The 13,572-nt window shown below is 36.7% G+C and overlaps 1 protein-coding gene across 2 annotated transcripts in view; it reads left to right on the top strand.

Annotated features, from left to right (window-relative positions):
• grik2 (glutamate receptor, ionotropic, kainate 2) overlaps positions 1 to 13,572 on the top strand; it is a 166,164-nt gene that overhangs the window by 113,977 nt on the left and 38,615 nt on the right. For both annotated transcript variants that reach the window (XM_053494214.1, XM_053494215.1), the window contains exons 10-13: positions 833 to 1,039; positions 2,647 to 2,870; positions 9,297 to 9,415; positions 12,690 to 12,907. In XM_053494214.1, coding sequence (XP_053350189.1) covers positions 833 to 1,039; positions 2,647 to 2,870; positions 9,297 to 9,415; positions 12,690 to 12,907 — 768 coding nt within the window. The remainder of the gene's footprint in view (positions 1 to 832; positions 1,040 to 2,646; positions 2,871 to 9,296; positions 9,416 to 12,689; positions 12,908 to 13,572) is intronic.

The following is a 13,572-nucleotide window of genomic DNA, read 5'->3' on the forward strand; positions in this document are numbered from 1 at the left end:
ATTTACCTCCAATTTTATAAACGTTTTATTTATTTATTTTTCCTGTTACCTTATTTATATACCTTCACATGAGATCTTTAGTATTAATCTATAGTTGCATGTCAGTTTTACATACAACTTATTATTTTTACATCAGAGTATTATACAGTATATGAGTCCTTTATTTTAACATTTAATTATCACACACAATTTTACTTATTTTCACATGGTCATTTTTCACACTTTTGGTGTAATTTTTCAAAATTTCTAATAATTAATTTTCACATTATCATGATTATCATCACATTGCTTGTATTTAGTTGAGTGCACACATACAGTTTCAGTGTATAATCAACAGTTACATGTTTTTCATATTCAAATAATAATGTGTGCGACTGTTACGATCAAGCAACAATGGTGTGATTTTTTTTGTGAGAGTGGATAATATTTTCTCTTTCATGAGAGAGAGAAAGAGAGAAAGAGAGAGAGAGAGCAATGTTGATTCCTAACAAAAGGAGTAATCTCCACCACAGTATCAGCACATCTTATTTGATTTTGAAAGCATCTGCTGGGAGTGGACAGAGTAGCTCTAAGATGCACCTCTGGTCCTCACTATGAAGTGAGTGATAGGGTGGGTGGATTATCTCTTATTATGGACGCTGTCTGCTTTTCTCCCTCCCCGATACTGAGTGTGTTTGCGTGTTTGTGCGTATATCTTTTAAAAGCAGTGGGGTTTTCATCCCTTCTGTGCCAGTGTAAGTTCATGCAAACAAACCTCAAAGCCCTGTCAGACACACATCAGCCCCTACTCTCACATGGTGAATAGAGCTCAGAGCCGCCTCTCACTCCACAGGAGGAGCCATATGTGATGTTCAAGAAGTCAGACAAGCCTCTGCATGGTAACGATCGTTTCGAGGGATACTGCATTGACCTGCTGCGGGAGCTCGCCAACATCCTGGGCTTCATCTATGAGGTGCGGCTGGTAGAGGACGGGAAGTATGGCGCGCAGGAGGAGAGCACAGGCCAGTGGAATGGCCTGGTGCGTGAGCTCATAGACCATGTAAGTTTTATCCTTTGTTTATTATACAGGACACAATGTTTTACTTATTACCTTACAAGTCTATTGTAACTGGGCAGGAAATGTTGATTCTACTGCCTTCAATAATTGTGTGTAAATTGGATATGCAATACAAGCTGTGCTAAGAATGTAGTAATGGGAGAAACTCAAGGAATGGCTGCAGACAGCATACAGAGTGAAGCTTCTGGCATGGATTTCCACTACAGAGCTACACACACATACACGCACACACACAAAATAAGACCCAGTAAAAAAAGAGCTTTGCACAGGCAGAAAAATAACAGTCTTTGCCCACCCAGTATCTAATAGCCAACCCCATTACTGACACACACCAGTCTTTCTGCTCATCTCACTGCATTTCAAATTTGCATAATACTTTTTTTTTTTTTACAGCTGATCTATTGATCACATACTTATTGCATGCTATAAAAAGAGTCTATATTATAAAACTCAAAACAGTGAACAATAAAATGATGATCAGTTTCCCATCATTTCCCCAGTTATTTTTTTTTTTTTAACCATTTTTCACATCTCTGCACGTCAAACCTCATAACTAACAGTCTAGGAGGGGTTGATGTGGCTCCTTGCCTGTGCGCTTCCTCTCCCCAGATAAGAGCATGACAGATTCTAACTGGCCCAGACAGGCTTCCAGCAGTCTGTAGTCTACAATTTGCAGAGAAACAGAAAATGCATTGAAGTGTAGGATATTAAAAATATCCCATCAAAGGAATGACTGAAAAACAAGAGGTAGAAAAAAGAGAAGGGAGCAAGATGGCACCTGATTGCACATTAATTCACCTCCTATGGGAACAATTATAGACAATCTAATAATTTACATCACACAATCTAAATTGGGAGAAAATGTAATGATCTGATTATGATACTGTTTTGTTCTTTCATTCAGAATAATGCAGTCACACTTTTTTAAGTAGATAAATGTTATTTGCTTGTTTAATACAGAGTGTCCTATCACAAATAACAATTAAAAACTGTACGAGACAAGCCGTTATTTAGAAGCTGTGCTCAATATAATTTCTTTAGCATTAATTTCCTAAGGATACAGTGATTTAGATGCGTTCTTACCTTATCAGATACATCATGATTTATACAAATATGAATAGACATATTTCCTGTGGTACCCTTATGATGCTGCACTTTGGGGACAATTGCATCAGCTGACATTGAGTGGTGATGATTATTGACTTGTAATAAATATAATCTTTGACAAATAAAACATTCAATCCATCTAGTTATACATTATTCACAGATTTGATTCATATTTATTTTCATGGGTGTTTATAATACAGTTTTAACATGACAGGAACTGGTTCTTAGCTGTAAGAATGTCTGTACTCTGAATACTTCACGAACTGCTAAGCCAGTAGCAGCTAAATCAAGCTATAGGGAAAGAATGAGAAAGAAAAAAGGATGGAGTGCAGGGGTGGAGGCTTTAAATTTAAACCTAAGTGCTGTGGGACAGTTGGTAGGGTGTAAAGGTTCTGGTTTCTTAATTTGATTGCCTCTAAATACTTCTTCTGGCCCTGATGGACTGCATATCACTCTTCTCCCATGTCTTTTCGTATTGACAGAAAGCTGATCTTGCAGTGGCTCCCCTAGCCATCACCTACGTGAGGGAGAAAGTCATCGATTTCTCCAAGCCATTCATGACACTGGGGATAAGTATTCTGTATCGCAAGCCCAACGGTACCAACCCAGGGGTGTTCTCCTTCCTCAACCCTCTCTCCCCCGACATCTGGATGTATATTCTGCTGGCTTACTTGGGTGTCAGTTGTGTGCTGTTTGTCATAGCCAGGTAACATGTCAGTTCTGCCAATCTCAACCACACATGCAGACATAACCCCACATTTTAACCTTGTTCCATTAATAGACTAATCTGTGACTAAAAGTATCGTCCCTTGATTTATTACTGTTATGATTTAAGCTTAGAACCTCACACTCACATTATTGTAGCTTCACTGCCCTCATCTTGGGATGAAAGAAAATGTTCAAATACTGAAAGAACATTTTTCCAATACTTACACTGATATGTACTATAAGAACAGATGAAATCCTAAGGGAGAAGTCTTCTCTGACAGAGCACGAGGGGAAGAAATCCTGCTACTGTGAATAGCACAAAAGAAAGAGGTGACTCCTCTGACCCAGACTGAGAGAATGAGCGAGCTGAGTCCTTTTTGGACAGCACACTGGGGGATGTTAAACGATTCCTCCACTTTTTCATTCTATTTATAACGACAAGCTGCTGCTTGTAATGCTTAGCGGCCAAAGCTCAATAGCACAAATCACACAAGAAAACGTGTGCATTTAAAAAACACTGTGCATGAATGCAAAAGGGGTGGGGGGTGGCAGTCGAGCGAGAGAGAGAGAGAGAGAGAGAGAGAATGAGAATACTTGAGTGTAGGTGTGAGTATGAGTGTTTGGCATTTCCTGGTGTGAGTGGCAACCTCCCTCATCCCTCACCGTTTCCTAGTGTGTCCAGCTTTGTTTGCTTTTCTCTTTGGATGTTTCCACACTCTGCTTCAAATGTCCTTGGCCACGTCCTTTGTGATTGTATTTCAAGCTGATAATCTTCACCCATGTTTCTGTGCTTGTATCCTAAAATACCTTAATATAAACAGAGATATTAAGGAACAGTTATTAATGCAGTAAGTACTCATGTGAGTACTAAATGTGAGTACGCGTGTTAAATGAATACGTCACTGACAAGACATGTAATATTTTCCTTTTAAAACAAAGCCATTATATAGACACCAAATCTACATGATAGGGTACAGTACAAACCTAACTGTCGCATTCTTCCCAGCTTGGCACTAAAGGCATTCAGATATATCAGCAGAAATACTCTTCTTCAACGTGGTGCTATAGTGCAGTCTAAATAGCACATATTCCAAGGCCTTTACAGATGATAAAAGATGGTTGAAGGTTGGTAGCATTTTAATGAAGCCCACACAAAAACATTTTTTATAACTGTAATTATGTTTTTGTACATTGATAATGATTGTTTGTGAGCCTTTTTTAAAAGACAAAATAATACTTCCTAAAGATCTAGTAATAAGCTGTAAATAATTAATTGAGAACTCATAATTATGTATCACAGTTTATTATTATTATTATTATTATTATTATTATTATTATTTAATAACACCACGTGGTATAGTGCACAGCCTTTATTATTGGCCTGAACAATTTGTGTACAGTGGAACCTTGGATTGTGAGTAACTTGGTGTAGGATTTCAAATTTATAAAATGTTAAATCTAGCTTCCAACGTAATAGTATATAAACTGAAAGAGTTATGTACATTGGATTTTACATTTTGAGGCAAAAATGGTGACATTCTAAGAAGATCAAGTCTGGTAGCCCAGGTGTCTGAGACATTAACTCTTTTATATCTCATTTAAAATCTATCACACTTTTGTCTTTATGTACTTCCTGACCACTGTGTAGGGTCCCAAAGTGAATGTGAACGCTAATTTCAAGGCCAGACTGGGCTTTTGTCTCTATGATAATATGATACTGTGATCTTTCGCTCTTGCCGCTGCGGGATTGTTGGTAATCGTCTCCCATGCTTTGGCTTGGTGCGCCTGCGTCATTAATATAGACAACATCCATGTGCACGTGTTCTGTTTACTATAACAGTGTGACTACGTGTGTGTGTAAAGCATTTTTTTACTTTGTGTCCAAGTGTAGTAACTGTTCTTTAGTATCTGTACTGCAACAATGGCCTCTGGGAAGAAAATAAATGTTTAAAAGAATGCAGCAGTGTGGGAGATCAATCTGTTTAATGACAAAATAATGTCACATTTCCACAAAAAACCCCAAAAGTAGGCAAAATCAAGTGTCATTGTTAAAGATCCAGTGAGCAGACAGAGACTCTGTCAGAGAGCAGTTAATGTGTGGAAAAAGTCGCCCCTACTCCTGCCCCTCCTCCTTCTTCTTCTCATCTCACACCAGCCATGATTCTTTTTAAAAGTAAAGTGCAGGTTTCCATTATTTCTTATGGGGAAATTCTATTTGATATGCGAGTGCTTTGGATTACAAGCACACTTCCAGAACAAATTTTGCTCACAATCCAAGGTTTAACTGTATATACTTGTATAATGTAATCTGGATACACTGGCATCTGGATTATTTTGTAAAACACTGTATATTTAAACTTTATTATAAAAATTAATTTAAGATTTAGAAAGCACTATTAGAGTTTATGAAATGCTTACAAAAATCATTATCAACTTACTATACAACAATAAGCACCGTTATGTAAACAGTAAAAATGTGCACAGTTATATACTGTACAATATATGACATGAATATGACCTTTATATAATATGTTGTTTGAATTTATCCAGCTGAACCGCTAGAAGTAATCTGTAAGATCAGTAAGAAAACCAAGCACGCCTGTAAAAATTTGTAATATGAAACACAAAACAGGTTTATTTATAATTGCCGGTGGTCATCATTTGAACCATGGTGGTGAAAAACCAAATGTAAAAGCTACAAGTTAACTCTAAAACTTTTGGGGGTAGCTTGGTCATGCTTGGTTAGCCCAGGAGTTTTATGGTTAATGCACTTGTGTTTTTTAATGTTACTGGCAATATGATCACATATGGGAATTACAAGCTACAACTGTCATCTAAGTTGGTTCAGAATATGCACCCATCACCATTACTGTTTTAAGTTTTAAGCTGGGTAAGTCAAAACAGGTAATTATTTTTCTCATTGCTTTACACTCATCTGTGAGAAATGCAAAGTTTAGGCACATTACTAAATAGCATGTTAATCTAGTCCCAAAACCCTAATAATTTTCACAAAAACTTAACACAAGAAATGTGGGTTTATTGTATGTGTCTGTGTGTACACATCTATTTGTGTGCATGTATTACTGCTTTATGTGTATGAGCTTTAAATATGGTGTGTGTGTGTGTGTGTGTGTGTGTGTGTGTGTGTGTGTGTGTGTGTGTGTGTGAGTGTGTGAGTGTGTGTGTGGTGAAGAAATGAGAGAGAATAGGCAAATCTAGATTCATGAGCGAGAGAAAAAGAAATCACAGGTTGACATAATGAGGCCCGGTTGAGGGCTTCCTAAGGCCTTATGCTCACCATAGGCTATTTAGAATGTATCCTTTTGGGTGCAGTATAAAAAAAAACTATACATACTGTACCCACTCAAGATGGTGTTCTTTTTCATATAACCAGTTTCTTTTATCAAAAAAAGTTCCCCTCTATTTTATGACACAGGGGATGAAACAGCTGAGTAAGTCTAACATATATTTATCAAAGTGATAAGCCCCCTCGCTCCTGCCCCATAACCCAAAGAAGTATTAAGCTGAGACTGTGAACGAGCACCAAAGGCAATATATACTTATGTCAAATACTGCACATCCCTTCTCACTTTGTCTCTCCAAAGAAAGAGTGCATGATGTGTCAGTCTCATCAAAATCAAACATATCACCAAATTGAGCAAATCATTAATAAAAGCTACTCAACTAGTTACAGCAAATATAGATTGTAATAGAAAGGGAATGTTGAAGCAGCACACAAAGACACAAAGAATGCCAAACAGTTTCATCTGACTATGTTCTCGGCTGGGTTCAATTTACTATTATGGTTGGTGCAGTGCAAACATCTCAAGCATAGGAAACAAAAGTGTGAGTGCCTGGCTAGAAGAGTAATGTCCTCTGCTGAGCTGCTGCAGGCCCTTATCAGATCTCCTTCATGTCCAGGTGGAATATGCTATAAAATAGGTTTCAGTAGAAAGAATTTAAGCGACCAAAACAGGAGGTACAGGGGTCTCTAAACACAGGACAAAAAAACAAAAAAACAAAAACATTTTAACAGTATAGTAGAGTTCTACCTGAAAAGTTGTGTATTTTTTGTAAAAAATATTTAGGCTGAAGCCAAATCAGATGATTATTTGATATACTGTATAGTGCACTATGCAATAAGTTATATAGATATAAGTGATGTAACCAAATATTATTATATTCTTTGGAATTAAGAGATGTGTGTTCTATGTATACGTATATAAATTACAACTAGGAGGTGCACTTTTTGTGGAAGGTTTGCCAGTAAGACATCTGGTCAAACAAGTAGGAGTTTTACTTGTTGAGCATACTGTACAATGACCATAAGTTGACACTAAACATCACTAATTGAGAATAAATATAAACTTGTAGCCGAGGTAAATGAACTGTCAAAGCCAGAAATCACAGATCATCAGAAATTATTTTAAGCACAAGTAGATTATTCAGGTCTTTAAATCAAGATCATTATTATCAATATGTATCAATGAAAAAAAAATATTACTGCTTTCTTCTGTTACTTTAGATTCTATTACTTTAGAAGTCATATTTTGACCTGATCATAAACAACTGTGTGATCAGACCAATTCTAAGAAACATAAAAAAAAAAAAAAAAAATGCACTATCCCCACCCAGCTGTGCATGTGTTTTCTCATTTATGGCTTATCTCTGCAGCTTGACCTTACTCCGAGTTTTTTCCTCAAGTCTCAGATGAAGTGAGATTACAGAAGGTCAGTGTAATCGGAACAGGACGACAGTTAAATGGGCTTCTTTTCATGGGCAGGTTAATCCGCTTAACTTCGCCTATCTTGATTCAGTTTTTTTAAATAGATACTATTATTATTATATTTTTTTTTAATTACTTTATTTATTTAGTTGTTGTAGGGAGGGAGACGGGGTAGCAGGTCAATATATTAGAAAAAAATCACAATTCATAACATATTACATACACAATTATAACATAATAACAATAACACAACAAATACATTAACACAAACCTTTTGAATCATTTGAATTATAGCTAATTTACTACTGAATTTCTACTCTTGGATTGCTGTTATAGAAAAGCAATGAATACTTTTTGACCAGTTAAAATCCCAAAACAAATTCTAGACTACTTTGGTATAATTAAGCAATGACATAAGTGTGTTAAAAGCTAAAAGTGTTTCCATGAATTATGAATGATGGATCTGGCTGGCAGCTGCTCTCACCTCCTTCCAGTAGTGCGTACTGTACCAACCTACCAACCTCAGTCGGAACTAACGTTTGTGAATGGATTTATTGGATAGTAATTTTTAATATATATTTTACATATAATGTTAACAGCAATAAAACTTAGTTAACCAAGTTTTTATTTTCATTTTATTTATTTATTTATTTATTTATTTATTTATCGTTTTTATTTATATATTTTTTTTTATTAGATTACTATATTATTTTATTATTTATGCAAAGCACTTTGGGGCATTCTCATTGTTAAAGTGCTATACAAATAAAGATGAGTTGAGTTGAGTGAGAACCAAATGACAGCAACTTCAGTAAAAACTGTCCTTGGAAAGACTTTTACATAAAATTCTATCCAACATGTGCAATTTTAACAAAAGTTTAATGTTTGTGTTTCTACTTACAGTACCATGACAGAAAATAGACATTGCATCAAAATGTGGTCTTGATTGCTTACTCTTGAGCTTTTGATTACTTACTCTTGTCTTGCTCTCAGGCTCAAGATTCCTTCTAATTCTAGCACTCCAACACAAACCAAATCAGGTCATGATGCCTAATTGTAGCCCAATCAACCTTTACTAATGCAATGTCACTTTTGTTTAACATGAATAAATGGGAAATCTTTTTTTTCTGCCGAGAATAAGTGCAGAGGGAGATTGGGAGTAGAGTCCTGTGATGATGGGACAGTCTCGTTTGATCTGCCACATTTTAATAAGCTTGTGAGATTATCTGGATTATTTGATTTTCGTGTGGATATAGTAATTCAGATGGCATCGATTGAATTACAGTGCCAACTGCCTTCGATGTGAATGTGTCAACATGCACAATTCTCTGGGGAAATGAAGAGGAATGGATTATGGTCAGAGTGAATGGGGTGCTTATATTAGTGTTTCACATTGAATTAGTGCTTCAGCTGCAAAGATTCTGCTTCATGTGACACTAACATCGACTAAATTAGAATAATTTACTTGTCATATGTTTTACATTTAAACCACTAAAACATTGACCAGACTGATGAGGAAATATACACAAGTACTGTATTTTTAATGAGCAGATAAAAAATGTGAAAAATCTCTGTTGATGCTAATCTGTGTCTCTTTCTTTATCTCTTTAGGGGGATCCTGCTTTGTTGAGTATATATATAAATATTTTTTTGTTTATTCTCTTTAACAAAAAATGTGTTTTCTGTTAATTGTCACAGGTTTAGCCCCTACGAATGGTATAATCCCCACCCATGCAACCCTGACTCGGACGTGGTGGAAAACAATTTCACCCTGCTAAATAGTTTCTGGTTCGGAGTTGGAGCTCTCATGCAGCAAGGTAGACGCCTCTGCCTGCCCACCCTTAGCACATGTCCCACTCTTTTGCTGGGGGTCCAAATTGCTCTTGTCAGGCCCACCACCCTGCATGGGTGCCTCTGTGCATGTAGCTAGATGCAGACTGGTTACTGGTCCATGGTATGAAGGGATGGTTGTATGAGATAAAAAAAAGTTGAATGTAAATAGAGAAGCTAGCTGCATTTACCTTATGCATGATTTTTTCTCTCATTATCTTTTTTTTTTAAAGTCCTGAACAGGTAAGTATAACAGCTGTGCAATAGTTTGCTGGAGAGCAAGAGACAGCACTCTCTGTTTTAGCCTTACCCAGGTTAGTGTTTCTCCTGACTAAAGCCTGATGCCACATCATTTCCATTACCAGATATCATAATATGAGATTGAAAAAAGAAACAAAGTGGCCCTGATCTAAAAGTAGATGTGGTGATTTTGTTTGGCTATAACATTACAAACAAACTGCATGTCCTTTTGTTTTATTATAGAGCATAATGTCTGTTTACTAGAGAAATGGAGCATTCTAGATCATAAAAGAGTAATGGGTTGTAAGGCCATGCAGCATGGTGTGCATTCACACTGCATTTCATCACAGAAACAAAGCACAAAAAGGGAAATGTGTATTCCTTTCTCATGATCTTTTGAGATTTTAGTTATGTTTTATATAGTATCTAGTGTTTACTGAAAGTAAAGAAGCATGGGTGTGTGTTGACTTCTAAATTTATAAAGGGCTTCACATGTGGGAGGCAACAATTTATATTTTGAATAAGCATGGTAAAGTCTTCGTTAGCTAGTAGATCATGAAGCATGTAAGATAGCCAGATAGCAATGCACAGTGATTTCTGTCTTTAAGCAGACCTTTTACCACAGTTATGAATTATGAATGTGGAATTTGACTGGCTGATTTGTGAAATCAAGTAATTCTTTAACACTTTTAAAGAATAGCACCAGCATAAATAGTTTTTGTTTGTTTGCTTGTTTGGCTGTAAATCCCTTTTCGTTTTTACAAAAACTGGCAAATTGTTGAGTGGCACCCATAGGGATTGTTGTCTCCCATAGGGAAAGACCTAAATGACTTATTGCATATTCATGAATATGATACAGATTTTTACTTTCCTGATAATACCATCATCAAGCATTGTTTAAACTGGGAAAATGCCGAAATAAGCTATGATATCTAGATATCTAGGTTACGGTGTGTGTGTGTATGTGTGCGTGTGCGTGTGTGTGGGAAGATGTGGTGTCAGGCTGAAGAGCAAAGGCTAGGCTTTACACTTTGTGCTGATCTGCATGAACATCTCTATACTGAGTGAGTATCCCTACACTGTAGAGAGGCTCCCCTGCCTGCGGCTTGCCAGCCCCCAGAAAACTGTGGGATTAGGTGTTTGGACATGACGTTACCTTGGGTACATGACAGTCAGCCCCAACCAGGTTTTTTTTTTTTTTTTTTTTAGGTCAGGCCTGAATGTGGACTATTAGGATCAGAGTGGCCCTTAAAGTCCACTGGGTCAAAGACAAAAAGAATTGTGACCCCTTCCTTTGACCTGTGGGTCCGTGTGTGTTCGTGTGTGTGTCCCTGGTGTCCGTTCTTTTTTATGTGAAAGTCTGTTTGTCTGAGCCATTTTGCCAGTAAGCAGTGTGGACTGCAGGGCAAGGTGATGTGATTTGATGAATCATGTCTAACTGTGCACTGACCTGAGTGAAAGCATAACTGTAGGCATCAGTTGATAATTAGTTACAATATACAACATGCTATTACTGTATAGGAATTTTGAGCAACATCTGTTGCATTTTTGTATGCAGACTTGTAATCAAGCATGTTTCACGACACAGAATTTGCGGGCATCACTCCAATGCGCATTTTATTATAATTTTAGATGCTTCTATATTTTGTTACTAATAAAGGCTACTTTAAAAATGTTTTTTTTTTAAGTTAAGGATATACACACTACTAGTCAAAAATGTGGACATGCCAAAGTATGCATTAGTCTGCTTAGAACAATTGATTGAGATGCATCTGCTACTTATGCTTTGTAGCTCTGTAGCATAAGTAGCAACTATAATCTGAGGTGCTGTTACATGGTGATTTAAGAGGCTGGTAATTCTAAATGAACTTCTGCTCTGCAGATGGGCTTCATGTGAGGCAATTTCATCACAATACTTTTTGCAAGAACTATTCCAGAACAGTTGACCTTCGTGTCTTAAAATAACAATTGACTGTTATTGTTATGTAGTTGCCTAATGTCATATGCGATTTTTAATAGTTTAAAAACAAATCCAGTATTGTTTTAGAATGTAGAAAATAAATCTGAAATTGTGGTCAAAACTTTGACTGGGACTGTGTATTATAAACATTGGTAAAACTTTCAGAATTAAAGAGATTTTATGCAAATGTCCAGTGATATGAAAATGTGATTGAATTAAACGCTTACAAGTTCAGAAAGGCTACAACTTCACATTAGTATTAATATCAGTATTTGTATTATTATTTGTCCAAGTATCTCACATCTTGAGCCAGTTTTAAAGAGGAGTTGTTGTGCAGATCAGAAATGATGTGGGCAGAAGTCTGGACCTGGATTCGCGGTCATGTCCAAACTCAATGCTTAAAGGATGGGTCACTAGACAGACTGTGAGAAAGTTAAAGTGAGGCCTGATTGAATCACAGACAAAGCTCACCGCTGATTCACGGGAAGCACAACACATCTTTCCCACAGTCCATTACTTATTGACTTCACGTAATGCACAAAACCAAAGCTTATAGTTGCTTCTTAATGCTTGAGAAAAAGTGCCCTCTGACCCTTCCTACTCTTTAGCTATAAAATCCCTTTCTTTTCCCTTCGTAACCCTCGTCATACAGACATATCCCTACTTCTTCTGCATGAACGTTTGAAAGAAGCAATAAGGCTAATGTATGGAGAATATTATTTGAGAATTTATTGAGTAACACACACACACACACACACACACACACTGTATATATTTATTTATTTAAACTTCACGTTAGTCTAGTCACATCTAAACACAAGTAAATGTCTTTCATGTCCATGATATTTTTAGGCACAGTATAGAGCTAGTACACAGTTAACATGATTGTTTTTCCCAGATTATGATGTTTTGTGTATTAGCAGATTTAGCCATGCCCTGCAGCTCTACTCTGCTCGGCAGCGGGTGCTCAGACAAGACCACGTCTGGTTCCTCATGGGCAGACCCTATCTAACCCTGAAGTCAATATTTTTCTTACTACCTTCTCTACTCCTCTCTACTAGGATCTGAGCTCATGCCCAAAGCCCTTTCTACCAGAATAGTAGGAGGTATCTGGTGGTTTTTCACCCTCATCATCATCTCCTCCTACACGGCTAATTTGGCCGCTTTCCTCACAGTAGAACGGATGGAGTCTCCCATCGATTCAGCTGACGACCTGGCCAAACAGACTAAAATCGAGTATGGTGTGGTGGAGGATGGCTCCACAATGACCTTCTTTAAAGTGAGTACACATGTTTAAAACTTTCAACCAAAGAGTAAAAGACGTCTGGTCCACTTATGTAATGAATCAAGCTCTGCATTTTTATTCTGTTCATGTATTTTATATGGTTATAACATGCACCTATGCAGAATACCTTTTTTACATCCCTAGTATACATAGAAAATATTATGTCCCTGATTGTAGAATAGTGGATCAGCTTACACATTCCGTACATGTTCAGGTAAAGTTTTATTACTTGTTGTCTCTGAGCCTGTGTGGGTTCATGATGCTCTGCAATAGACTGGCATCTCTGCTAAAATGTATTCCTGCCTCATATCCACTATTCCTGGGTAGGAGGTAAACTAATTTGTGGGCATGCTAAAAATTAGGAGGAACTAATATATAAAAATTGGTTCCGTGTTTATTAATTGTTCTCAGTAGCCATGGTTTCAGAAGTAACTGGGTAACACGTAATAGCAAATTATGGAAGTAGTGTTGGAGTGGTGACCAGACTTAAATATGCTAATGTTAAAATACACTATAGTTAAATATTCTACTATGAGTGTATAATAATCATTTAATATGCTTCTGCATATTGATCATGAATCAACCTGTAACTTAGTTAATTCAGTAAATCAGTTTTTACTTTTTAATTTTTCCAAAAAATCACCTTGAAAAATGCAAAA

The sequence above is a fragment of the Clarias gariepinus genome, chromosome 4 (assembly GCF_024256425.1).
Source record: "Clarias gariepinus isolate MV-2021 ecotype Netherlands chromosome 4, CGAR_prim_01v2, whole genome shotgun sequence".
In the NCBI taxonomy this organism is placed as follows: domain Eukaryota; kingdom Metazoa; phylum Chordata; class Actinopteri; order Siluriformes; family Clariidae; genus Clarias; species Clarias gariepinus.